At 49.2% G+C, this 27,679-nt stretch overlaps 1 protein-coding gene across 2 annotated transcripts; it reads right to left on the reverse strand.

Annotated features, from left to right (window-relative positions):
* Positions 1-4,178: 4,178 nt before the first annotated feature.
* Positions 4,179-17,663, reverse strand: CES3 (carboxylesterase 3). 2 transcript variants are annotated; one of them, XM_008050636.1, is made up of 13 exons: positions 17,582-17,663; positions 15,705-15,909; positions 15,460-15,598; positions 15,151-15,284; positions 14,514-14,667; positions 14,297-14,401; positions 12,688-12,789; positions 12,186-12,326; positions 6,831-6,911; positions 5,595-5,742; positions 4,765-4,914; positions 4,524-4,602; positions 4,179-4,428 (listed from the first exon to the last, which is right to left on the reverse strand). In XM_008050636.1, exons 1-13 carry the CDS (start codon positions 17,661-17,663, stop codon positions 4,233-4,235), a joined length of 1,716 nt encoding a protein of 571 aa, XP_008048827.1. In that variant the 3' UTR covers positions 4,179-4,232. The 2 variants fall into 2 exon arrangements, with proteins under 2 accessions (XP_008048827.1, XP_008048828.1); XM_008050637.1 differs by having other exon boundaries at positions 4,233-4,428; positions 4,524-4,593.
* Between the last annotated feature and the right edge of the window lie 10,016 nt (positions 17,664-27,679).

Raw genomic sequence — 27,679 nt, forward strand, 5'->3', positions numbered from 1 at the left:
GAATTTCTGCCCCCCCCCCCCGCCTAAGTCAGCTCCATAGACCCCCAATTCCAGCATCTGGAAAACCCACTCTAGACATCAGGGCACATTCTAGAGTGGGGAGGACTTGGAGTTTAAAGGCCAACAAATTTGGATGTGAGTCCAGGCTTTGTCCCTGCTGTGTTAATTCAAGCAAGGCAATTTCCCTCTTTGAGTCTCAGTTTCCTCTTCTGTAAAGTGGGATCCTCTTGGGACCCCAAAAGGCTGCCCGGTGGCCTGAAGGAGAAGATGGGTGTGAATAAGCTTGGGCCCAGAAGAGAGCTCAGCAGGTCTCCTAGTTGTGAGGCCTGAACCCTGCTGGTGATTGTCTGTGACCTGGGGCCCTGGGCAAGGTTCTCAGAATCAGAAAGGGCCAGCTCAGAGGCAGTAGGCAGGGGAGGCCTCACCCGAAGACGGGCTCTAGTGGACAATGATGCCCCAAAGTGTGAGAAGTCTAGGGCTGATGGGAAGGGAAGCCTACGGGCCAGGGCAACGAGAAGAGGGCCATGTGGGTTCCACTGTTCCCAAGAAACAGGCCTGGTGTTCACCTGTCAAGTTTCTTTCTGTTCTTGCAATAGCTGTCCTATGGCCTGGGCAAGCTGGGCTGGGAACTGGGATGGAGGTGGGAGGAGGCAGGTCTAAAACCCAAGAGGAGGGGCTCCAAGCAGAGCGGGGGAAGAGCCTGGATGATGGCATCCCTCAGGCCCCCAGAAAAGTTTACAAATTTCAGCAGCACATTCAGCCTACCATTCAGAGACTCACAAGACTCTATCCACCAACTCTTCTGGGCAGCCACAGGCCCAAAAGTTATTTTAGCATGGAAGAGGCTCATGTTAAAATTTTGATGCTATTCCCCAACACCTCTCAATTCTTCCATCTTTGAATTGCAGTCAGGGGAGCTGTATGTTTGTTTTTTTTCCCCAGACATTGTGACTGGAGTTTGTGCCCATAACTATACCAGGAAGCACTTATTGAACACTTTCTGTGTGTCAGACACTATTCTAGGCACTTTATGGCTAATGATCTTTCAATGTTCACAGTAGACCTATGAAGGGAGTCACTATCCTTACCTACATTTTACAGATCGGAAAACAGGAACAAAGAGGATATCAACTTGCTCAAAAATACACATCTGATAAATGGTGGAACTGGTTAGGAACCCTATCAGTGAGGGTGTGTATATGAGACTGTCAAGATTAGTGAGTAACTAAGTTTGGTGTTGCGTATGTACATGTCTCCTGGGAGCATCTGTTAAGACATTGTCCCCCGTGGCTGGGTCCAGGCGAACCTGTCTGGATCCAACGTGCTGATCCTGCAGCACCCCCTGGTGCTCACATCTCCACACTGCTCACACAGCCCTTCCTGTGGTCCTGTTATGGGGGAGGTTCCCTGGTTCACCATTGCCCTGCATTGCCATCCCCGGCTGAGTCTGGCTTGCTCCCTTTAGCTCTGCATGGCTGCTGGATCTTGGGGTAGGGATAAGAGGGTGCCATGGCAGGCAGAAAAGGAGTGAGCCTCGGAGACAGTGGCCCAGAAGAGAGAATAGAGAGGTCAGAGGCCTGGAATCCCTGGAGCATCTTCCCGGTATGAGCACTCCTCCAGCCCCTGGGGGTGGTGCCAGTCATTCCCCTCCCTCCCTGGGTGAAGGAAGCCCTATGTGGAGAGAGGGCTGGCAGTGAAACAGAGTCTGAGGCCTTGCCAGCTGGCTTTCCCACCTTGTACAGGGACTGCTGGTCATGGTGACACCAGTGCCAGCGATACTCCCATCCCCATGGCTGTCAGGTGTGCTACACCCTCAAGCCTGGAGGAAGAGGCCTCTTTGCACACCCAGCATGCCCAAGATCTTTGATTTCCAGTCCCACTCCTGCTTGGCTTAAGACTGCCCCAGGGAGTCTTGTTTTCCCTCCCCTTTGTGTCACCAGGTCTGTCTATGGACTTTAAATCCCCATCCATCTGGAAGCCAGCATTGGCACCCTCCCTGGTTTCCCTGCTTCTGCCCTCGCCTCCCTTGACAACAAACCTGTTCATGTCACGCCTGGTTAAAACATTTCCATCCAGGCTCGAGTGGCTCAGCTTGTAATCCCATGCCTTTGGGAGGCTGAGGTGAGTGGATTGCCTGAGCCCGCGGGTTCGAGACCTGCCTGGGCAACTTGGCGAGACCTCATCTCTACAATAAATAAAAAATGAGCTGGGTGTGGTAGCGCGCGCCTGTAGTTCCAGCTACTCGGAAGGGTGAGGCAGAAGGATCGCCGGAGCCCAGCGGGTCGAGGCTGCGGTGGCCGGGAGCGGCCACTGCACTCTAGTCTGGGCAACAGAGTGAGAATCCAACTCAAAAAAAAAAAAAACATTTCCAAGCCTCTCCATTACCCTGGAGTCCATAATCTCCATTCCAGCCCACAAGTCCCCTTACAGTGTGATCTTTGCTGACATCTCCAGCCAGACATAAATGGGTCCAGGTATATAACAACCTCCAGGTCTTTGCTCCTGCTGTTCCCTCTGTCAGGCACACCCCTTCTGCCTGTTCCCCACCCCTCCATCTTCTCTTGCCTGCATGTTTCGGTAACCTCTGTTTGTCCTTCAGGTCTCAGCTTAGATGTCCCTGCTTCCCTGTCCCTCAAGGCTATGTCTCTGTTGCCTCACAGCCCTTTGTGTCCCCAGTTATACATTGTATTATTAGGACTTGTTTACTGGTCAGGTTCTCTACCCTACTTGAGGGGACAAACTTCCCTGGTAGAGGGAAGGGGATAAGAACAGAAGGCATTCAATGCCACCTGAAGAACTTGAACTTGTCTTAAGGGTGACAGGGAGTCACTGGGAGCTTTCAAGCAGGAAAGTGACATGCCTAGAGCCCCTCTGGCCATATATCTCTCCTTTCTGCCCAAAATGGACTTCCCAGAATAGAGCCGGTCCAGTTGCAAATGCTTTTCATGAACCCATCAGCAGCCAGGAACTCAGTCTGACTGAAGAAGGGTTTATGTGAGATTAGAGTTGGTGATGGGACAGTGGGGACAAGGGAAGACACTGGTATATGTATCCAAGCTCAGGTGTATTAAGGGAATGGCGCATTGATCCTCAAAGAGAGAAATGTTTACTCTCACTCTGAAAACCTCTGGCTGCTTTTCACCTTTTAAATCTGGGTGGGTAGGTCTATTTTCTCCATGACAACAGCCTGTCACACTTGTCCAGATACCCTCTCCCAACCTGTAGTTCTGTGTCCTGGTGGGTGCTCTGGGAGCTGTGCCAAGCTCCCCCAGAAGCCAGCTTTCCCTAGCTGGAAAGAAAGGCAGAAGCCCTCTCTTGGCACTAGTCCTGAGGGCTAGGGCCCTAATTGGTAAGGGTCATGTCTGGTGAATGTAGTCCTGCTGGATTCTGTTCTGTCTTGTGCAGAGACCAGGACTGGGCAGCAGACAGGAGGGGATCTCTTCCAGCCCTGGTGTGAGGCCTTAGTCAGGGGTTGAGATCTGTTCTGGGCTAGTCCCCTGGTGCCCCAGGACTTCTCTCAGTCCAGGTCTCTTCCCACCTTTCTGGTAAGGGCAGACAATATCTGTGGGGAGTTGAGCATGGCTTTGGCACTTCAAGCCTCTGGGGTCAAGCCCAGGAGCCACCATTCACATATTCTGCGTTTCACTTACTCACCAAACAATCCCTGACTCCAGGTCCTGCTCGATCCTGGTGTGACTGACAGCGTGGGGTCAGGCTGATTCCCATCTTCCTTCTTTTTTTAAAGCCGGATTTATTAAGAGGCCAGAAAAGCTCCCACAGTGAGAGGGGACCATAGGGAGTTGCCCTGATCCCTACTTTCAAAGAGTTCCTTCAAGGGGGAGAAAGACACAGACACAATAATAGCCTAGAGTAGACTATCCTCCAATGGACGCAGATCCTGGGGGCCACACAGCCCAGAGAAGGCAGGGAAGACTTCCTGGGGGAGGAAGTCCTCTGGGGAACTTGAAGAATGAGCCAGAACTTGACATGTAGCAAGCGGGAAAGGTGCTTCAAGCAGGGAAAGATCTTGTACAATGGCCCATAAGTGGGAAGCAACCTGGTGACATTTCAAAACAGTATAATGCCAATTATGGGGTGGTTGATGCTTTAAAGGACATGACCCCGCATCAGCCTGGTTTAAAGCCTTTCTCAGCAGGGGGAGAAGGAGACTGCCTTCTTGGGACTCTGCCACCCTTTGGGTTGGCCTCAGCCAAGACGGTCCGGACCCTGCCTCAGAGCTCTTCTGGAGCCTCCCTGCCCTTCTGCTTCTGATGCCACTCTTGGATCTTTCTGGGGAGCGTCTCTGCCCAGAACTGCATCCAGGCCTTCCTTAGCTTCTGTCCGACACGTGGCATGATGTTGATCTCCAGGTATTGTTCCAACTGATCGAACTGGGGCCAAGGAGGCAGACCCTTGCCATTGGGGTTCCTGAGTGGAAGGAATGATTGAGGATCAAGGCCTCCTTGGGAGGCAGAGCTGAATGTGCCAGGCCCAAAGCCAGGCATACCTGCTCACTCACTCACCCTGTCCGGGCAAAGTGGATCCACTGGGCCATCATGGTGAGGCTCAACTGCTTCTCTTCCTCTGTGGCCTCTGGAAAAGCTGAAAAAGTGGGAGGGACAGGCCTGCCTCAGGGTCTGGTGGGGCCTGGATAGGACCCAAGGCACCCCAGTGCGGCTGAAGACCCCTGTCCCTGCAAGCCCTGGCCTGGCCCTTTGGTGTCCAGCAGCCTAGGCCCCACATGTCTGTCTGTCTGTTTCTCACCCAGGAGGGATATCTCATCCATGAGGAAGGGACCCCCAAACATGAAAGCAACCTCAGCCCCGTGGTCTGTCTTCACCCATGCTGGTTTGATCTTCGCAAAAGAACTGGGTCGATGCTGGAACTCATAGAAAAAGACAGGGCTCCCAGAATCTACAAAGACAGGGCAGAATTGGAGTTAGGTGCCCATGGCCCGATTAGGTCCTGCCTTTGACAGCACAGGCTCATAATAATACCATTACCAATGATAAGGATGACTATGGCAAAATGATCGGCGGCAAGCATTTACTGAGCACTTGCTAGGTATCAAGTGCCATTCTGTGTGCTCTGTGTCATCATTTATTTAACCCTCATAACAGCCTTATGGATTTGATTCTCTTATTATCCCTGTTTCACAAATGAGGAAACTGAGGCACAGAGGGGTTAGATATCTTGCCTGAGGTAACAAAGTTAAGAACTTGGAGCTGTTCCAGGCTGTGTCAGGGATTAGCTACCAGGCTTGGAGAAAGCAACATTTCATCCCAGGAGAAGCGCCGAAAGAGGGTGAAATCACTCATCAATTGAATGAATCCCTGAGAATAGATGATGGGCCCTGCTGGGTAACCTTTGGACAAGTCACTACACCTCTCTGAACCTCGGTTTTCTGTCTCTGAACCAGAGACACCTCTCATTACTGTGATGCTGCATCCCAGAGAAAGAAGGGTTTGAGGATGGCAGCGGGGTGTGGGGTGCAGGCAAGGGGAACCTGCACCCTATCATGCCTGTCACTTCCGATGACCCAGCTCCTTGGCTGGAGTGGAAGGGATGGGACAGGTGGCCAGGGAGAGCCTTACCTCGGAGGCTTCTTGAGAAAATTAAGGTGGGAAAGTTGATCAATATGTCACTCATCAGTTCCACGAAGGCATGGCGTCTGGCTTGCACATCTGAGTCACTCTCTAGGTATTCATCTGTGATGCTGGGCAGCATCTCAGGGATTACATCCTGGGCAGGAGGCCAGGCTCAGGTCTGCTCAGGTCCCACAGCTGCAGCAGACCCTCCCAGGAAGCCTCATCTCTTCCAGCATAGCTTCTCTCATGTCCCAGGGCTCCTGTTCCAGGGGACAGCTAGCAGCCTCTCTGCATCCCTGCAAGTTCTAGGTGGTGTCTGGGTAGATAAGCTCAGCTTTGGAGTCAAATCCTAGCTCTGTGACTATTGCTTGGCTGTATGACCTGTATGACCTCAGACAGCTGGCTGAGCCTCTCTGAAAGCCAGTCTCTGCCTGGCAGGGTTATTTGGCAGCCTATGTGAAGTCCCCAGCAAAGGGTCTGACCTGGAAGCAGGTGCTCAGTTGAAGGTAACTGGGAATTAAGTGAGAGAACAAGTGACAGAGGCTCCTCACAGCTCCACAGAGCAGTGATGAGGTTGTGTGAATGCGGAGGGTTCTGGGGTTTCCAAGGAATGGAAATGCTCAAAGCTCGAGCACCTCCTTGGTACCAACTCCCAGGTAGACTCTCCAAATACAATGTCTACTCTCCTCACAACAGCTCAGAGGAGTGGGAAACATCATCCCCACTTCTAGGTGAAGAAATGGGCTCGGAGGGGTTTGGATCATTAGGCAAGTGGCCAGGGTTGGAATGTGACCCCAGATCCATCTGGCTCTCCATCTGACAGCTGAGACTCTGGGGTCAGAGACAGCTGTCTCAAACTCTGTCTCTGCCCCTCACTTTTTGTGAGATCTCGAGTCTCAGTTTCCTCATCTGCAAAATAGCAATAATGAAAGTTCCTACTTCACAGAATTACAATGAGAAGTGAAGGAGATGAATGCCTCTCCTAGTCCATGGCATTGCAGATGCTGGCATGTAGCATGTGCTCATTAATAAGCAGTCTCTGTCATGACAATCGTGGCAATGAGGATAATTTTCTTTTGAGAACTACATTGACTGATGATCAAGGGGATTCCTGGGCAAAACTAAAATTTAGCAGTTGGACCAAAGGGTTTGGTGGTAAGTGGACAGCTGTGGGTGTTGGAGGGTAGGAGCAGGGACCATACAGAGTAGGATGCCCACTGGCTCCCCTGCCTCTTGTCTCACCATACGGCTCAGGAAGGGTGTACTGAAGGCCAGCATGTCCTCCCAGCTCATCTGATCCATCTTATCCAGGATACCCCAGCCCTGTGAAACACCAAGGCCCTCTCAGTGCAGCCTGACCACTGTCCCCACCCCACTCCCAGCCCAGGGCAGGAGAGTGTTCACAGCCCTGTGCCCAGAAACTCATTATGGAGCCAACTGTGCCCAAACCCACAAGTCCACAGACCCAAAAAGATAAACTTAAAGGAGTGAGGGGAGGTGGGGGCAAAGTGGGGATGACTGGGGAGAGGAGCCCCAAATACAACAGGAGTGCCTAAATGGCAATACTGTAGAGAGGGAAAGAATTTGTTCAACATTTTCATAGAATAATATCAAGAACCTCCAGGAGCCATAGCAGGGGTTACAGGGAAAGGTACAAACACAAATATTGACTTTATTTATGTGTTACAGTTTTAAGAGCACAGTATCTGGAGCCTGACTTCTCGGGTTCAAATTCCCAGTCTGGCTGGGTGCAGTGGCTCATGCCTATAATCCCAGCACTTTGGGAGGCCAAGGTGAGAGAATTGCCTGAGCCCACAGGTTCAAGACCAGCCTGGGCAACTTGGCGAGACCTCATCTCTACAATAAATCAAACAACTAGCTGGGCATGGTGGCGCGTGCCTGTGGTTCCAGCTACTTGGAAGACTGAGGTGGAGGAATCGCCTGAGCCCGGCAGGTCAAGGTTGCAGTGGCCATGAGCATGCCACTGCACTCCAGTCTGGGTGACAGAGTGAGACTTCAACTCAAAAAACAAACAAATAAATTCCCGGTCTGTCACTCACTAGGTGCATGACCAGGGGCAAATTACTTAAACTCTCTCTGTGCCTCAGTTTCCTAATCTGTAAAAGAGGAATGACAGTAACCTGCCTCATAGAATTGTAAGGACTGAGTTAATATGCATAAAGGCTCTGACATAGAGTAAGCACTATGGAAATGCTAGCTATTAATGTTATTTCATTGCCACTAGGCTTTTTGTTAATTAGTGAGAACGAACAATTCACAGGTGAGTAAACACAAATAAGTGTGTACAAAGGGGGATGTTAATCTTCACCAGGAATTAAAAGAACTTAAATCCACAGAAACTAAAGTAGCAGAACTTTAAAAAAATGATGGTCTAGCCGGGCTTCGTGGCTCAGCCTGTAATCCCGCGCCTTGGGAGGCTGAGGTGAGTGGATTGCCTGAGCCCGCGGGTTTGAGACCCGCCTGAGCAACTTGGCGAGACCTCATCTCTACAATAAATTTAAAAAATCAGCCAGGCGCGGTAGCGCATGCCTGTAATTCCAGCTACTCGGAAGGCTGAGGCAGAAGGATCGCTGGAGCCCAGCAGGTCGAGGTTGTGGTGGCCGGGAACGTGCCACTGCACTCCAGTCTGGGCGACAGAGTGAGACTCCAACTCAAAAAAAAAAAAAAAATGATGGTCTATAAGATCGATGTACAAAAATCAGTTGTGTTTTTATATAATAGCAATTAATAATCTGAAAGTGATCTTAAGAAAACAATTCCAGCCAGGCGTGATGGCTCATGCCTGTAAGCCCAGAACTTTGAGAGGCAGAGGCAAGAGGGTTGCCTGAGTCTAGGGGTTCGAGACCAGCCTGGGCAACTTGGAGAGACTTTGTCTCTATAATGAATCAAAAAATTAGCCAGGCATGGTAGTGCATGCCTGTGGTTCCAGCTACCATTTACAATAGCATTTAAAATAAGGATTGCATTTCTAAAACACTTACTAACAAATTTAATAAAGGACAAGATTTATAGATTTAAAAACTACAAAATATAATAGAAAGAAATTAAAGATGACCTAACTACATGGAAAGCATCTCATGTTTCTCGTTTGCAAGACTTAACATTGTTAAGACAGCAATACTTTCCAAACTAAGCCACAGATTCAATATGATCCCTATCAAAATCCCATCTGCTTTGCTTGCAGAAATTGACAAGTTGATCATTAAATTCCTATGCAAGGGCCTCAGAATCATCAAAACAGTTGTTATGGGTTGAATTGTATCTCCACACACAAAAAAATATATGGCAAGAATGTCCAACCCATGGTCTGTGGGTCGCATGCAGCCCAAGACAGCTAGTAATGTGGTCCCACAAAACCTTTTAGCATAATGTGTTTTTTAGGGTTTATTTTCTGTGTGACCCTATGAGTAGTTCCCCATTTTTGAAGTTCACAGTCATGCCTTATTCATGACATCACTCTGTGGCAGCACATACATTTGTGAGCTGCTGTTTTCAATGATGGAGTACGCAAAGAGCAAAATCCGAACAAACATTTCTGATGAGCACCTTGAGAACTCACTAAGAATTGCAACCCCTTCTATCAAACCAGACATCGATAGATCAGTTTTACAGAAACAAGGTCAAATTTCCCACTAGTTTTATATTGTTCTCATTTTTCCAAACTTTATAATAAAAATTATTAAAAATAAAAGAAAACTTACTATGCATATACATTATCTTACATAATTTATGTGTAGCTCAAGACAATTCCTCTTTACTTGATGGAGTCCAGGAAATCCAAAAGATAAATGGCATCCTGACCCCAGTATCTCAGAATGTGACCTTATTTGGGGTAATCAAGTTAAGATGATGGCAGAGGTAAGCAATAAGGTGGAATCTCATCCAATATGATTGGTAAATCATAAGAAAGGGAAAGGGATATTTGGACAAGGAGATGTGTACCGAGGGAAGACAATGTGAAGACGGGAGAACGTCATCTACAAGCCAAGGGACGCCTGAGACTACCAGAAGCAGGAAGAGAGTATGGAAGAGATTCTTCCTCATAGCTCTCTCGAAGGAACCAGTCCTGCTAACAACTTGATTTCAGATGTCTAGCCTCCAGAACTGTGATAAAATAACTCTGTGTTGTTTAATCACCCAGATTGTGGTACTTTGTTATGGCAGCCCTAATACAACTAAGCAAACTAATACAACAATCTTGGAATAGGACAAAGTTGGAAGATTTGTACTTCCTGATTTCAACACTTATTATATATAAAACAAGATAGTGAGGTGGTAGCATAAGGGTAGACAGATAAATTGATACAATAGAATGAAGAGTCCAGAAATAAACCCATGTATATATGGTCAATAGATATTCAGTATGGGTGCTAAGACAATTCAGTAGGGAAAGAATGGTTGTTTAAACAAATGGTGCAGTGCAACTGGATAATCACATATAAAAGAACCCCTAACTCACACCATATCCAAAAATTTACTCCAAATGAATCTTAGGCCTAAGTTTAAGCACTAAAACTATAACATTCTTCTTTTTTTTTTTGAGTTGGAGTCTTACTCTGTCACCCAGGCTGGAGTGCAGTAGCATGCTCACGGCCACTGCAGACTTGACCTGCGGGGCTCAGGCAATCCTTCTACCTCAACCTTCCAAATAGCTGGAACTATAAGTGTGTGCCAGCATGCCCGCCTAATTTTTTGATCTGTTGTAGAGATGAGGTCTCGCCAAGTTGCCCAGATTGGTCTCAAACACTTGGGCTCAGGCAATCCTCTCCCTTGGCCTCCCAAAGTGCTAGAATTACAGGTATAAGCCACTGCACTTGTCCAAGCTATAACATTTTAGAATAAAACATAGGGGTAAATCTGTGAACTTGGATTAGGCAATCAATTCTTAGATATGCTACGCTACCAAAAGACAAACAATAAAATAAAATATAGATTGAATTCATCAAAATAAAAATTTGGGGCAAAGTGACTCACACCTATAATCCCAGAACTTTGAGAGGCTGAGGTGTGAGAATTGCTTGAGCTCAGGAGTTCAAGACCAGCCTGGGCAACATAGCAAGAACTCATATCCACAAAAAATAAAAAAAATTAGCGGGAGTGGTGGTGCATGCCTGTAGTCCCAACTATTTCGGAGGCCGAGGTGGGAGAATTGAGGCCATGATGAGCCAAGATCATGCTACTGCACTCTAGCCTGGGCAACAGAGTGAGAACTTGGCTCAAAATAATAATAATAATAATACACACACACACACACACACACACACACACACACACACACACACAGAGCAAATGCTGGTAAGATTGCAGTGAAACCTATAGATTCAAGTTGCTTGTGGCAATTTAGTTATTATTTTTTAAGAGACAGAATCTCACTCTGTCACCTAGGCTGGAGTACATAGAGTGCAGTGGTGCGATCATCGCTTACTGTAACCTTTAACTCCTGGGCTCAAGTGATCCTCCCGCTGGCGGCAATTTAAGTTTGTGCAGCAGTTTCAGAAAGTGCTATGTCAGCGTCAGTACGTAAGAAGAGGAGAGGTTTCCATAAGGGTATGAATTACTTTCCATGGCCAAAGCTTTCACCACAATGCTTAGTTGACTGGAAAAAGTACACTTGTGCTCATGTGGATAACAAGCGGAGTGCAGGGAATACCTGAGAGGGTGAGCAGCCTTCTGAGCCCCCCAATTCCCAAGAAACAACTTTGGCTACAAGTCCTAGACATAGCATTCTACACCAAGCAAGTTTTCTTAGGTCTTGGCATCCAGCCAAGTTGTGACTTTGTTTTCATACATACAGCTGTTAAACAGTGTAGGAGCAAGGCTGCCTGCACTGGATTGGGCATTTGGCTTGGAAATTTCTACAAGTTTTGAGTGTCAAGGTTGCATGAGACTGTCTCTCACAGAGCTAGCAAATGCCACTCTTAGGGATCGATTCCAAAGGAATGAGAAAAAGGACAAAAGCTGTGGACATGAGGATGTTCATTGCAATAAAAGTTTCAGTGGTAAAAACTAGAAGCTGCCCAGATGTCAAAATGAAGGAACACTATGATGGGACCCTCCCTTTGTGGAAGGTTTTAAAAAAGTGGTTGCTGTGATGATGCATAGAAGAGTAAGGATGACATAACATGATGCTCAGAAGACATGATGTTGACAGTTTTGTGAGAAGTTCTGTGCACCTGGAAGGGACCGGAAGGCACTTGGGGGCCATGAAGTACCCAATGGCTTGATGTCTAAGACCTGAGAGTCTTAGGTAGTCAGTCTCTCAGGCACAAAGTCACACTGACCTGTCTCACTGATGTATAAACCAGATACCAAGGCAGAAATATGCTGTGGATCAACACTGCTCAGAAGGCCACTTTGTACAAAAGCTTGGTTCCCAAAAAGGAAACATTTGCTTTGTGAAAATGGAGCTGGATGAGCTGGAGCAAGTCCCTTAAATCTTTCTGGTCCTCAGCTTTCTCATCTATCAGATGGAAATAGCAGGAGTGCTCAGCTCACAGTGCTGTAGTAATATGCTGGGGCAAGAGAAGACTGACTGGGGTAGGGCCTTGAAGGGCACAGGTTCCAGAGGACACTCACCCTGAGGATGAGCCAGCTGAACTCATGATTGTTGACACCCAGGAGGAAGGGCACGGAGTGGATTTGCTTCTCCCTCAGGAGTTCCTTGGGACTTTTGGGAAAGAAAGTGCCATCGATGGTGAAAGAAAGGGAAGTGATGTTCTGCAGAGAAAGCAAGGCAGGAGGTTCCCAAGTTAGGACAAAGTCTCAAAGGATGGGACCCAGGGGCCACCCAGCTGAGCGCCTGAGTAGCTGAACCTTGAGGGAAAGTGAGGGCATGGAGACCACCAGGGCTAGGGGGCCCAGCAGGAATTGGAAGATTGGGTGACTGATGCTTCCAGGCAGGTCGCTTCCCTAGAAGATAGGCCTGCCCTTGGGCTGGGAGTGGCCCTCAGATCCTTCCCCTCATGAGTGGCTGTCCCCAGTCCTATTTGGAAGCAGCCTGCCCCTCTGTTCCTATAGGCGCTGCACAAAACCACCTCTGTGCCATTGCCTGGCACCATCCCCAAAGTAGTGGGCATACCAGCTTCTTGGTCAGAATCAGCTCTTTTCCTTCCTTCTGCCGAAGGCACTGCAACATCTCAGCCGGGGAGCTGGAGTTACAGGCTACAGAGTTCGCGATGTTCTGAGGACAGAAGAAAGTGTCCCGCCTCCTTCTCAGCCATTTACCCCACCTTCCAGCCCTCTGCCTCCCACAGAGGTGGAGAGATGCATCTGCAAGGCAGCTGGGTGTGATGTCACAGATCAGGCCTGAGACAAGCCAGAGACTTGCCATCACCCCTGAGAAGCATGTCTTGCCCACCAGTTTGTACTATACCATGATGTCATTATCTGGGGGGCGGGAGGGGGCTGAGTCCTCCTTGACCCTCTGAGAACATTGTCGTTATCTGGTTAACTATGTTCTCAGAGCCATAGGTCAGCAAAGATTGTGGAGTAAATAAGGAAATAAAATAAGGTTTGGACACTGTCTGGCAGGGAAGAGTAGGAATGTTGATGTTAGAGCATGGTCAGGGAGTGAGTGGGAAGAGAGGCTGGAGGACAGCTTCAGGCCAGTTCACAGGCCAAGAAAGCCAGGCTGGGGCATGTGGACATTGACAAGAACTCAGTGAATATTTGTTTAAGGACAGAATGGCTGGTCTGTATTTTTCTTGGGACATAGGAGTGACAGAGAAGGACCTAAAGTTTGTGGTTGGGAAAATCTCTCCCAGCCATGGTGAAGGGAGGCGTTAGGGAGGCTGAGAGACTGATGCCTCTTGCTTCCAGATAAGACACAGTGTGCCCATGCTGAGGTTCCTGAATTATCTCATACCCAGTGGCTAACATGCTCAGCCCACTCCTCCACCTTGGCTGTGATCTGGGGCCAAGTGAGGGCACTGACCCAGCCTCCAGGTCCTGTTCACATCTGCCCTCTCTCCCAGCCCCATGGCACTCCCCTGTCCCCGCCTGTCCTCTCTTGCCTGAACTCTGCCTTGGCCACCTCCCTGGCCTCTTGACCTCCAGGACTGCTCCCTCCAACTCACCTTCCCCTCCAAGTAGCTCAGCTTTGCCATTGCTTAGCTCTTTCCTGCCTTCCGCATGAAGTCCGGTTTCCCAGGAAACGCTCCCCTCCTTCTCCAGTGCCCCCATTCCTGCCTGTCCCCTCCCTGCTTCATTCTCTACCTGACAGCATGCTGCTTTCAGGACCTGCCACTCTATCTCACATCTAAAGCTTCTGCAGACGCAGTTCCCGTTCTGTGGCTTCCCTGACTACTCTTCTCAAGGTCTTGCAGTGGGGACCTAGATGGAGTTCTAGAGCCTGAATGGAGAACTCTTGGGTCGCAGTGTGGCTGGAAATGGAGGCCCCTCCTCCACCATGCTGCCTGGGGCAGAGAGGGGTACTCTTGAAGACCCCACCCTGGGGAAGGGGCCAAAGACGGTGTGCTCAGGGTAGCCTCCTTCAGGAAGCCCTCCCTGACTGCTCACCTCCTGGAATGCAATAGTTGTTTCTTCTGAGCTTTCTTCATCCTAATGGGTCCCTCTTTGCCAACAGGGAGCTCCCTACCATTGACCCCTCCCCCACTCTGAGACTTCAGGCTAGCACAGGGTGGGGAATGGGAGGTATACACAGAGTAAGAGAGGGAAGGAAATGAAACCTGAGCTAGGAGCCATGTGTTGTCCATCATGAACAGTGGGGTAGTGATGACCCCACTCTGTGCAATGGCTCTGTGGAACAGCCCTGCAGCCACCGGGGACAGGACCTGGGTGCAGTGGAGAGAGCAGATGGCTGTCAGAGAAGGGTGGAGGAACTGGGAGGTCTGAGATCACAGGAACGCTCCCAACTTCCATTGCTAGCCCCCCGTGGTGACTTACCAGGGCAGAAACGATGCAGCCACCGGCAGATGTGCCAGCAATGGTGACACAGTTGGGGTCACCCCCAAAGGGGGTGATGTTCTCCTGCACCCAGTGCAGAGCAGCCACAACATCTAGGAAGCCCTGGTTGCCAGGTGAATGTTCATCCTCAGTGCTGCGGGCAGGGTGGAGCAGTGGTTAGTTCAGTCTGGCTCCCCTGACAGATTTTCCTTGGCCTTTGTGGATTTGCTTTGAATCAGCCACCAGGGAGCTGGACCCTCTGCTCCCAAAGTCTGGCCTGGCTATGAGCCACGCTTGGTATCCATATGCCTAGCATGTGGTGTGGGTGGGCCTGGCTTGGTGGCCATCCAGGGTTGGCTCTCAGGTGGTTGCCAGAGCTTGCTATTCTTTGCCCCCACCCCCTGCTGGGACCTGGGCCCCAGCCCAGGAGCCAATACCCTCTGCCCGAGGAACCAAGTTCACTGTACAATTCTGGCTCTGGCTGAGCCCCTCCCCCGGGGTGGAGGGTCAGGAGTACTTTTCTCTGCCCCAGACAGCATGGGTGAAGGGCATCCCATTCAGGCTCTGGAACCCTAGCCTAGATCCCCAGTTCCTCTCCTCAGTGCAGTCAGTGATCTCACCAGGCCTGCCATCTCACCTGAAGAAGCCAAAGACCCCAAGGCGATACTGAACTGTAACCACGACCACATCCCCGTAGGCGGCCAGGGCTGATCCATCATAGGAGGTGGCCGCACCGACTGACAGAGAGCCCCCATGGATCCATAACATGACCTGCAGAGATGCCCATGGAGCAGTGACTCCTAAGCCTAGGACCCCAGCTGTCCCCTTACTAGCCCAGGGCATTCTCAGGACCCTTGGGGTGGTTTGGAAGCAGGGGTGGGGTGGGGTGGGGGCAGGTGGACTGGGTGGAAATGAATGGGAGGACAGAACCCTGTGGGCTGCCCACCGGCCTCCTGCCCCCTGTGGTGGCCTCAGCTGGGCTGTAGATGTTGAGGACCAAGCAGTCCTCCGAAATAGAGAAGATCTGGTGCTTTCCATTGAGCATAAATCTGTTGTTGTCCATTCTCTCCACATCCTGCAGGCACCTGTGGCCAAAGATGAGCCCAAGGGCCAGGTGGTCAACCCCATAAGCCCTGGCAGCTGGACCCCTGCCGACCCACCTACTTGCCCCCCTCCACCGGAGCTACTCACATGGGGGGTGCGATGCTAGCATCCCGTACACCCTCCCAGGGCTGTGCTGGGCGTGGGGCTGAGAACCGGTGAGGCCCCAGTGGTGGCTGGGCGAAGGGGATGCCCAGGAAGACGTTCACCAGGTGGTCTGTGCCCTTTACATCCACTTGCCGGCCTCGAACTCGGCCCAAGGTGGTTTCTACTTCAGGCTGGGCAACTTTGGGTCCTGGGGGCAGGACAGAGGGACCATGAGTGAGTTTACAGTTTCTGTGAGGGGGTGGGGTGAAAGATGGACACTCAGAGTGAAGGTAGATTTGCTCTCTGAACACTTTTCTCCCGGGCTGTGTTCTGAGTATGGTCCACACAGCACCTTGGTTAACCTTCCCAGCAAGCCTGTGAGCTGGACCCTGTGATTACCCCCAGCTTCCTCCTCCTTGCTTGCCTTGAGTCACTATTACTCCTCTCCATGCCAGACCAGGCCTGCGGTGGAGCCTTGAACCTTGGACCAGCCACTTGCCCATTGAACCTCAAATTACTCATCTGCTGAATAAGACGGAATAGCCACATCTTTATTTTGTTATTCTGAGGCTTTGACATCCGGGGTCTTGCTGACCTTGGGGGTTGCTATGGTTTGGGATGTGGTTTGTGTGACCCCAGCATAGCTCATATTGTAATTTGATCTCTATTTTTGGAGGCGGGGCCTAGTGGGAGGTGTTTGGGTCGTTGGAGCAGATCCTGCCATTCTCAGAGGGAGGGAGTGTGAGTGAGTCACACTGGTTGGTGAAAAGAGCCTGGCCTCTCTGCGCCTCTTGCCTCCTCTCTTGCTACACACACCCAGCTCCCTTCCTGATAAAGAAAAGAAAAGCTCTTTTTAAAAAAATCAACTACCCAGCCTCAGGTATTCCTTTATAGCAACACAGACTAAGACAGGAGGATTGCCCACCCCCTATCCCCTCACCCCTGCCCCCAGGGCTAACCAATTCTCAGAGAGAGCAAATAATTCTCCCGGGAGCAAGGCTTTCAAATGCAAACCAATCCAGAGTTATACCCCAACTACCTCCTTTGTGGATCTTTCAAACTCCTGGCCACGATCCACCAACCCTAATCACCCCAGTGCCAGGTAGCAGATAGCTAGACAACTTGTCTCTATCCCAGAGCCTGCTGCCAGCACTAAACCTGCTTAACCTGCTTCCCATGGATATAGCAGTAAAGGCTCTTGCTACGTTTTCCCCTTGCTCCCTCTGTCTCCTAACTGCCCTGGTGCTTTCCTGTGTGGCCCCTGAGTGCCTCCTGTGCCCAGAGAACCGTGAGTAAATGTCTTCTTTCATGACACTTTCTTGCATATCTTCTTGTCTTACTATACTTGATTAAGACAAATCTCAGAAGCCAGGTGCAGTGGCTCACACCTGTAATCCCAGTATTTTGGGAGGCCGAGGCTGGAGAATTGCTTGAGTCCAGGAGTTTGAGACTAGCCTGGGCAACATAGCAAGACCTCATCTCTGAAAACGAAACAAAACAAAACGGCGTGGTGGCATGTGCTTGTGCCAATTACTAGGGAGGCTGAGGCGGAAGTAATGCCTGAGCCCGGGGGTTGAGGCTATGGTGAACAGTGACCATACCACTGCACTCCAACCTGGGCAACAGAGTGAGACCCTGACTCAAAAAAAATTCAGTTCCCTCAAGGGACAATCATGTCCACTGGTAGGGCTGCCCTGATAGTTAGGCAGAGCCCCCGCCCAGGTAGGACATTCAACCCCCGGCATTTCTCTAAACTGGACCCCTTTCCTGAGCAGGTTGTCCACTCCTCCCTGTCTCTAGCTCACTCCTGCCCCCTCCACACAAAGTCCTCTGAAGACCCAGAAGCCCCCTCCCCTGCAAGCCCAGCAGGTGTGTCTTACTGGTAGCTGTGGCAGGGAATGCCAGGAGCAGACAGGCCACCCCGACCAGGACCCTGGACTCCACTCTCACCGCTGCCCCCATGCTCCTTGTGGCTGACTGAGCAGCAGCTCCAGAAGGTGGGAATGAGGTCTCTGCCTCTTGGCACCACCCATCTCCAAAGGACTACGCTCTGAAAACCTTTGAGAACCGCCCCTCCTGGCTGGTGACTAGCCCTCCCACCAAGTGCCCTGTGCCCAGGCAGGGCTAGATAAGTGCCTTGCAGAGGTCTGGATGATATGACAGTCCCACCTCTCCAAGTGACTTGGTGATTTTCTTGACTTGGTGACTCCCACGAGATCCTGTGTGCTCATCACACGATGCCTATATCACCAACCTGAGGAGTGGTGGCCAATGACTCTGGGGTGTCACTCTGAGTGGGCCAACAATCCTGGGGTGGAGGCTCTATCCAGTCTTGACTGCCTGTGGTGTGCCTGAGCTCTGATGTGCGGTTTGGGGAACTGAAGTTTGATTTTTTTTAATTGAGGTGAAATTCACATAGCATACAATTCACCATTATAAAGTGTGTAATTCAGTGGCAATTAGTATATTCCTGGTGTTATGCAACAACCACATCTCAAGTCACAAAATTTCTTCATCACCCAGCAAAATATTCTGTAACCATTAAAACGTAATCACTTTTGGCCGGGTGCAGTGGCTCACGACTATAATCCCAGCACTTTGGGAGGCTGTGGTGAGAAGACTGCCTGAGCCCATGGATTCAAGACCAGCCTGGGAAATTTGGTGAGATCTCATCTCTACAATGAATCAAAAAATTAGCCAGGCATGGTGGCGCGTGCCTGTAGTTCCAGCTACTTGGAAGGCTGAGCCCATGGGTTCGAGACCAGACTGGGCAACATGGTGAGACCTCATCTCTATAATAAATAACAAAGTTGCCGGGCTCGGTGGCTCAGCCTGTAATCCCGCACCTTTGGGAGGCTGAGGTGAGTGGACTGCCTGAGCCCGCGGGTTCGAGACCCGCCTGGGCCGCGAGACCTCATCTCTACAATAAATCAAAAAATCAGCCGGGTGTGGTAGTGCATGCCTGTAATTCCGGCTACTCGGAAGGCTGAGGCGGAAGGATCGCCGGAACCCAGCAGGTCGAGGCTGCGGTGGCCGGGAGCGGCCACTGCACTCCAGTCTGGGTGACAGAGTGAGACTCCAACTCAAAAATAAATAAATAAATAAATAAATAAATAAATAAATAACAAAGTTAGCTGGGCATGGTAGCACATGCCTATAGTTCCGGCTACCTGGAAGGCTGAGGCAGAAGGATGGCCTGAGCCCAGCAGGTCAAGGCTGTGGTGGTCGAAAGCATGCCACTGCACTCCAGCCTGGGTGGCAGAGTGCAACTTCAACTAAAAAAAAAACCCAAAAACTGCTTGGCTGGGCACAGTGGCTCAAGTCTATAATCCCAGCACTTTGGGAGGCTGAAGCCAGAGGACTGCCGGAGCCCACGGGTTAGAGACCAGCCTGGGCAACATGGTGAGATCTCACATCTACAATAAATAAAAAAATTAGCCAGGCATGGTAGCACGCACCTGTAGTTCCGACTACTCAGAAGGCTGAGGCAGAAGGATTGCCTGAGCCCAACAGGTCAATGCTGCAGTGGCCAGAAGCGGGCACTGCACTCCAGTCTGGGTGACAGAGTGAGACTCCAACTGAAAAAAAAAAAAATTTTTTTTAAATAAATAAATAAAACAGTGATGATAATAGAACCCACCTCATAGAGCTGAAGTAAGGGTGTATGTGTGTGTGTGTGTGTAAAAACACAAGGCTTGGAGAAAATGGAAGGCTGTTCTTGCTTCAGGACAGGGTCTATCAAGACAGATGTCTCTCTGCTGGCTTGGGAGATCCCTGCACCAAGAGAGGGCAGGACTTCCCTCTGGGCCTCAGTGTCAGGAACATGGCTGGTTGGAAGTGAGGAATGGGAAGATGGGTGGATATTTGCCAGCTCAGTGAGGGACAGGATAAAGGTCATGTATAGACAAGATACCAGATCCTCCTCCAGGGCTCCAGCTGACACCCAGAGCTAGGACAGAACTTCTCTTCTGCCAAAAATAACCAGTGCAAGCTAGGTGTGGTGGCACATCTGTAGTCCCAGCTACTCAGGAGTCCAAGGATGGAGGACTGTTTGAGCCCAGGAGCTTGAGGTCAGCCTGGGCAACACAGCAAAATCCCATCCCTAAAAAAGTAAATAAATAACCAGTGAGTGCAGCTTTCTGAATCTTCTGAATCTCCCATGGCAGCCTAGGGGTGGGGAGGGGCCTCTGTTTTTCAGAGCTGCCTCCAGATCTTTGTCCTTCCTTACTCGGCCCTCACCCCCTCAGTGCCATCACAGCCCCCTACCCCCCAGCCACACTCCCTTGACATTCCCTGAAGATTTCAGCACCATGCTCTGTCATACTTTCTACTTCAACACTCACAACAGGGCACCTGGATTTTTCCTCCTGCAGTTTTGTCCTCAATTCCTCAGGTATAGATGCTGTCAGGAGACAGCATCCATCTGCTCCCAAGGTCAAGTTTCCTGGCTCCCTGTAGCTAGTCTGTCCTTCCTCCTAGTAGTGTGGATGGGTCTACCAGGGCCAGGACTAGGGTGAAACAGACCAGCAAGGCGCCTAGGGCATAAAAGTAAAAGAGGTACTCACTCCCAGTGCCTGAAGATGAGTGCTTCCTATATTGTGTACCTTATGCTGAGTGTTTTTTAAAGAACATTTTTTAAGTGATGGGGTCTTACTACATTGGCCAGGCTGGTCTTGAATTCCTGATCTCAAGTGATCCTCCTCCCTCAGCCTCCTGAGTCTCTGGGATTACAGGCATGAGCCCACACATCTGGCTCCTTATCCTATGTTTCTTGATTGCCTCATCCTTGTTGCAGCTCAGGGACCCATTTATGGGCATCAGGCCCAGGTCTCCTCCTACATCCTCAGGGCTGTCTCTTCTGCACCATCAACTCCTGCTGCATTCCTCCCACCAGCTGCAAAAGGTTCCTGTGTTAAAACAACATCATCCAATTTAGAGTCTATAATACTCAGTGATCTATCACAGAAACGAAGAACTGAGTACCACATGTTCTCACTCATAAGCGGACCCTGAACATTTACCATAATATAATAAGAAAGGGATTGGCAGTAGCGGGACACTGCCGGGGTGGGGGGAGCTGATGCACATAACATCAATTAGGGTACCTGATCTCAAACCAGACGAAGTGAGGACCAAATGGAGGCCCAAACTTTACCTATACGATGACCACTAGTATACCTAATCCTGAATTGTATCCCACATCTTTAAAATAAAAAAATAATAATTAAAGATAAAAAAATCAGCCGGGCTCGGTGGCTCAGCCTGTAATCCCAGCACTTTGGGAGGCTGAGGTGAGTGGATTGCCTGAGTCCGCGGGTTCGAGACCCACCTGGGCAACTTGGTGAGACCTCATCTCTACAATAAAATCAAAAATTAGCTGGGCGTGGTAGTGTGCGCCTGTAGTTCCAGCTACTTGGAAGGCTGAGGTGGAAGGGTCGCCAGAACCCAGCAGGTTGAGGCTGCAGTGGCTGGTAGCGGCCACTGCACTCCAGTCTAGGTGACAGAGTGAGACTCCAACTCAAAAAACAAAAGAGAAAAAAATAAATAAATGAAACAATAGCATCCAAAACCTCCCTTGACCCCATTCTTCTGTTCTTGTTTCTAGCAAGTCTAAGATTACCCCCCCTCTGCTGTTTCCACTTTCCTAGTCTCTCCTGGAAGTTACTCTTAACCTCCACCCAATCAGCAAGGCCTGTTGATTCACCGTCTCCCATCTAACTCACTTTGGCCCCAGTCATCCTCCTAGCACCACCTACCTCGCCAGGTGCTATCTCTGCCCTTAATTCTTGTGGCCTAGTTAATACCTGGGCTGCGGGTGCTAAGAGGTCCCCAACTCCTCCCAGCTCAGGGTAGTGTGATAAAGTTCCTTTATGTTAACTGGGTAACTTCTTCCTGATTCCTGGCTGCTGTCCATGACTACTGGGGTGAAGGTCTCCAAATCCTCTGCTACCTACTGCTCTGTGGTTCAGAGGTCATGGCATTGATAATGACCAAGTGAACAGTAAAAATGTAAATAAAGAGAAGAATCGTCTTGGGAGTATACTTGTGTGTGTGTGTGAGGAAATATTGTATAGAATATTTAGGTATTGAGGGGGGAGGGTTAGGAGAAAAAGACAGAGAGAGATGAAAGCAGAGGCTAAATGTCTGGGAACCAACTGCAGTAAGATACCACCATACACCTGTTAAAAATAATCAGATTTAGCCGGGCTCGGTGGCTCAGCCTGTAATCCTGCGCCTTTGGGAGGCTGAGGTGAGTGGATTGCCTGAGCCCGAGGGTTTGAGACCCGCCAGGGCAACTTGGCGAGACCTCATCTCTACAATAAATCAAAAATTAGCCGGGCGTGGTAGCGCGCACCTGTAGTTCCAGTTACTTGGAAGGCTGAGGTGGAAGGATCGCTGGAGCCCAGCAGGTTGAGGCTGTGGTGGCTGGGAGCAGCCACTGCACTCCAGTCTGGGCGATAGAGTGAGACTCCAACTCCAAAAAAAAAAAAATCAGATTTAGCCGGACGCGGTGGCTCAACCTGTAATCCCAGCATTTTGGGAGGCTGAGGCTAGAGGATTGCCTGAGCCCAGGGGTTCGAAACCAGCCTGGGCAACTTGGTGAGACCTCATCTCTACAATAAATCACAAAAAATTAGTTCTAGTTACTTGGAAAGCTGAGGCGGAAGGGTCACCTAAGTCTAGCAGCCTGGGCAACAGAGTGAGACTCCAACTTTAAATAAATAAATAAGAATCAGATTCAGGCCTGGTGCAGTGGCTCCCGCCTGTAATTCCAGCACTTTGGGAGGCTGAGATGGAAAGATTACTTGAGCCCAGGAGTTGGAGACCAGCCTGAGCAACATGACAAGACCTCGTCTCTAAAAAAAAAAAAAAGTGATTAGCCAGGCATGGTGAATGCACCTGAAGTCCCAGATACTTGGGAGGCTGAAGCAAAAGGATCACCTGAGCTCGGAAGGCCAAGGCTGCAGTGAGTCATGATTGTGCCACTGACTCCAGCCTGGGTGACAGAGTGAGACTGAGATTCAAAAAAAAAAGAAAAAAATTGGATTTAAGAACTATAAGACAGGGCTGGGCACAGTGGCTGAAGTCTGTGATCTTAGCAATTTGTGAGGCTGAGGCGAGAGGATTGCCTGAGTCCAGGGGTTTGAGACCAGCCCGGGCAACTAATGAAGACCTTGTCTCTTCATTAAATCAAAAAATTAGCAGGGCGTGGTGGTGCATGCCTGTAGTTTCAGCTACTTGTAAGGCTGAGCCCAGCAAGTCAAAGCTGCGGTGGCCATGAGCGTACCACTGTGGTCCAACCTGGGTGGCAGAGTCAGACTCCAACCCCCCAAAAAAACCAGATTTAAGAACTATAAAGCCAAGTGTTTGTGAGGATATGGAGCAACTGGAACACTCATAGATGGCTGGTGGGGATGCAAAAACAATATAGTTATTTTGGAAGACATATGGCCTGACAAGTTCGTGAACTTGCCACCGTGCGCTTATGTTGGCAGCACTGTACAACAACTTGGTAAGATGTCATAACCTTGGTATATCAGTGTCTTACAGTTGTATTCGTGTTGATGTGTGGGGGTATCTTGCTGAGTGGTGTTTATTATTGTTGTTGAATGTTTTTGTGTGCTGTTGTGAGAATGTCAGTGCTTGAATTAGAACAATGAACAAACATTACATTAAATTTGGCAAGAGTGGAGGTGAAATCAGGGACATGTTAGTCCAAGTTTATGGGGACAATTCCCTGAAGAAAATGGCAGGGTACAAATGGATTAAACATATTTCTAAGGGGAGAGAACGCATCACTGATGAAGAGAGGTCAGGACGGCCAGTAACGAGCAGAACTGATGAAGACATTGTAAAAATTCATTGAATTGTGTGTCAACATTGTTGGCTGACCATGAGAAGTATAGCAGACTAAATAAACATCAACGGAGAAACAGGAAAATCTTAACTGAAAACCTTGGGATGAGAAAGGTGTGTGCTAAAATTTATTATTTATTATTTTAGCTCCCAGAGGAGCTCTTGCATCACGACAATGTACCAGCTCACACAGCACTGTCTGTGAGGGAGTTTTTAGCCAGTTAACAAATAACTGTATTGGAACACCCTACCTACTCCCCTGATCTGGTCCCTGGTGACATTTTTCTTTACCTGAAGGTAAAGGAAATATTGAAAGGAAGACGGGGGTGTGGGACTGGCAGCTGGGGGAAGCTGCTAGGGGAGGGAGGGGCATGCCTCATCAACAAGGGTACCTGCATGATCAATGTTTATATATCTGGCCCTGAATTGTACCCCACATCTTTATAATAATAAATTAATTAGTTAAAAAAAAGAAAGGAAGACATTCTGATAGCATTCAGGACATCAAGGATAATACGATGACAGCTCTGATGGCCATTCCAGAAAAAGAGTTCCAAAATTGCCTTGATGGGTAGACTAGGTGCTGGTGTCAGTGCATATCTTCCCAAGGGAAGTACTAGGGTGACCATAGTGATATTCAGCAATGAGGTATATAGACTTTTTCTAGGATGACTTCGCAAACTTAATTGTCAGACCTCGTAGTTTGGCATTTTCTTTAAAAGTTCATCACACACTTACCATGACTCAGCAATTTTGGTCTCGGGTATCTATCCCAAAGAAACTAAAGCATATATCCACACAAAGACTTGTCTTAAAATGTCCACAGCAGTCTTATTAAAAATAGCCACACACACACACACACACACACACAAAATCAGCTGGGCCAACCAGGGCAACAGTGAAACCTCATTTCTACAAAAAATAAAAAAATTAGCCAGACACAGTGCATGCCTGGACTCAAAAACAAAACAAAACAAAAAATGGAAATCACTCAAATGAGTGATTTATCCAATCTCCATAGTTAGAGAGCTGTAGCTACATGGAGTACCACTCAGCAATAAAAGAGAAGAACTACTGGTTGAATCTCAAAAACATGATGCAAAGTGACAGAAGCCGTTACAAATGATTCAGTTTATATGATATTCCAGAAAAGGCAAACTATAGCAACAGAAAACAATGTGGTGGTTGTCTAGGAGTATAGGTCAGAACAATGGTAGACTGCAGGGAACATGGACTTTTGGAGCAATAGAAACATTCTAAAACTTCTTGCGGTTGCATATCTTATACATTTACTCAAAGTTCTCAAAATGTATACCTTAAAATGGGTGAATTTAATTGTAATGTAAATTGTTCCATAATAAAGCTGTTTAAAAATAATATAACAGCCGGACACAGTGACTAAGCCTGTAATCCCAGCACTTTGGGAAACAGAGGCGAGAGAATTGCCTGAGCCCACAGGTTGGAGACCAGCCTGGGCAACATGGCGAGACCTCGTCTCTATAATAAATCAAAAAATTAGCTGAGCATGGTGGTGCATGCCTGTAGTTTCGGCTACTTTGAAGGCTGAAGCAGAAGAATAACCCGAACCCAACAGGTAGAGGCTGCTGTGGCTGTGAGTATGCCACTGCACTCCAGCCTGGGTGAAAGTGAGACTAAAAAAAAAGAGAGAGAGAAATAAAAGCCTAAAAAACAGTTCTGAGAATCCATTTTGGGAAAGTATGCTGTGTATCTGCAGAACTGAAAAATATACAGTGTCATGCGTGCAGCAGGTGCTCAATGAATGCTGTCAGGCTGCAGTGGAAGTATTATGCACAGTCAGCCTTTACTAAAAGCAGTCTCTTCCCTCTCCCAAGTTCGAGTCAATCTGGGCTTAACGTTATCCTTGTCTGCCACCTGGTGGCCAGAATGGGAAACGCATGAATCTTGTTTGAGTCGATTCTCACTCTGTCGCCTAGGTTGGAGTGCAGTGGCACAATCACCACCACCGCAGTGTCGACCTGCTCCACTTCAGCCCTCCAAGTAGCTGGAACTATAGGTGTGCACCACCACGTTCAGCTAAGTTTTTGGTTTATTGTAGAAACGACATCTTGCCAAGTTGCCCAGTCTGGTCTCCAAATGGAGGGCTCAGGCAATTCCCTCACCTCAGTCTCCCAAAGTGCTGAGATTACAGGAGTGAGCCATTGTGCCTGGTCAGGGAATCTTGGCTTTTTACCCCAGACTTCACAAGTTCCTGTGGCTGGGCTTAAATGCAATGGATGGAAAGAAGGGGGCCTTCTCCCTGGAAAAACTGGTGCCCTGAGAGGGTAAGTTGGTCAGAGAGGTTAGGGACTAAGATGAGTACTAGGAACTGTGGGACAAGGAACACAGCCCCTCTTATGACAATGAGAAAGTGCTCTGGTGGAATAAAGAGGCAGATTGAACAAAACTTGCCACTTTTGCATACTGAGTAAAAGCATGCAAAAGAGGGGCTGAGTATGGAGGTTCATGGCTGTAATCCCAGCACTTTGGGAGGTTGAGGCTAGAGGATTGCCTGAGCCAGGGGTTTGAGAACAGCCTGGGCAACTTGGTGAGACCTCGTGTCTATGATAAATCAAAAAATTAGCCAGGGGTGGTGCTGCACACACATAGTTCCAGCTACTTGGAAGACTGAAGTGGAAAATCACCTGAGCCCAGCAGGTCAAGGTGGTGGTGGCCGTTAAGTGTGCCACTGCACTCTAGCCTGGGTGATAGGGTGAGATTCCAACTCAAAAATATATAGATTTTTTTTTTTTGAGGGTTTTTTTTTTTTTTTTGGTGGCAGGAAGAGTTTAGGGACAACAATGAGGTAAGTAGGAAAAGTTATCATGTGGACACCCATGGTGAGTTGGGGGATGCTTGGGGGCAGGGGGGTTAGTAGGGGAATTCTGAAAGGCAAGAAACACCTCCCTGGACAGAGAGGCTCTCAGTAGCCAAAGGACAGGAATCTTTTCTCCCAGATGTTCCTGGACCTTCTGACCTCTTAATCTCACTTCCAGGACACATCCACAGATAAACATCTTCACAGTGCACTATGATCATGTAAGTGTGGGCTCCACAGTGTCTGCAGAACCGCTGAGAATGTACTAGCGTAGGGGTCAGGTCCCAACCCCCGGGGCATGGATTGGTACCAGTCCGTGACCTATTAGGAACTGGGCCACACAGCAGAGTCTGAGTGGCAGGCAAGCCAGTGAAACTTCATCCATATTTACAACAGTGATGCTCCTCATCACTGGCATTGCTGCCTATGCTCTGCCTTCTGTCAGATCAGCGGTAGCATTAGATTATCACGGGAGCACAAACTCTTTAGTGAAGAGCGAGGGATCTAGGTTGTACACTCCTTATGAGAATCTAATGATCTGAGGTGGAGCTGAGGCAGTGATGCTAGCACTGAGGAGCAGCTGCAAATACAGATTGACATTAGCAGTGATGTTTGACTGCACATCTTTGGCCCTACCCTGCCCCCACCATCCGTGGAAAGATTGTCTTCCCTGAAACCGGCCCCTGATGCCAAAAAGGTTGGGGACCAAAGTATTAAAGCAAACTTGAGGAGACAATGACTAAGGGACCCACCTGGCTTTCATGGCCACTGCACAGCCAGCCCAAGCTCCGGGAGCCTACACACAAGCTCAGTACTGCTTCTCACAAAAATAGGGTTAGTCATCGCTGCAGGACACAGTCTGGTGGGTGAATGGGTTGTTTTAAATGTCAATGATAGATGACGTTTACTCTAAGGGGACAATCCGTGGGGACAGGGAATTTTACATTTTTAGTAGTTAGTAACTTCAGTGGCTGAGATCTGGAAGCCCTAGGTACTGTGGTCTGAATACTCGCATCCCCTCAAGATTCATATGCTGAAACCTCATCCACAATGTCATGGTGTTGGGGGGGGTGGGCCTTTGGGAGATGAATGGGATTAGTGCCCTTGTAGAAGAGCCTGGAGGAAGCTCATCTGGCCCTTCTGCATGTGAGGACACAGTGAGAAGGCACCATCTAAGAGTCGGAGAACAAGTCCTCACCAGATACATCTGCTGGCACCTTGATCCTGGACCTTTCAGCCTCCAGAACTGTGAGCAATACATTTCTGTTTTTATAAAGCATCCAGT

Source organism: Carlito syrichta, unplaced genomic scaffold, assembly GCF_000164805.1.
Source record: "Carlito syrichta isolate Samal-C Ts95f unplaced genomic scaffold, Tarsius_syrichta-2.0.1 Scaffold153566, whole genome shotgun sequence".
NCBI classification, from domain to species: domain Eukaryota; kingdom Metazoa; phylum Chordata; class Mammalia; order Primates; family Tarsiidae; genus Carlito; species Carlito syrichta.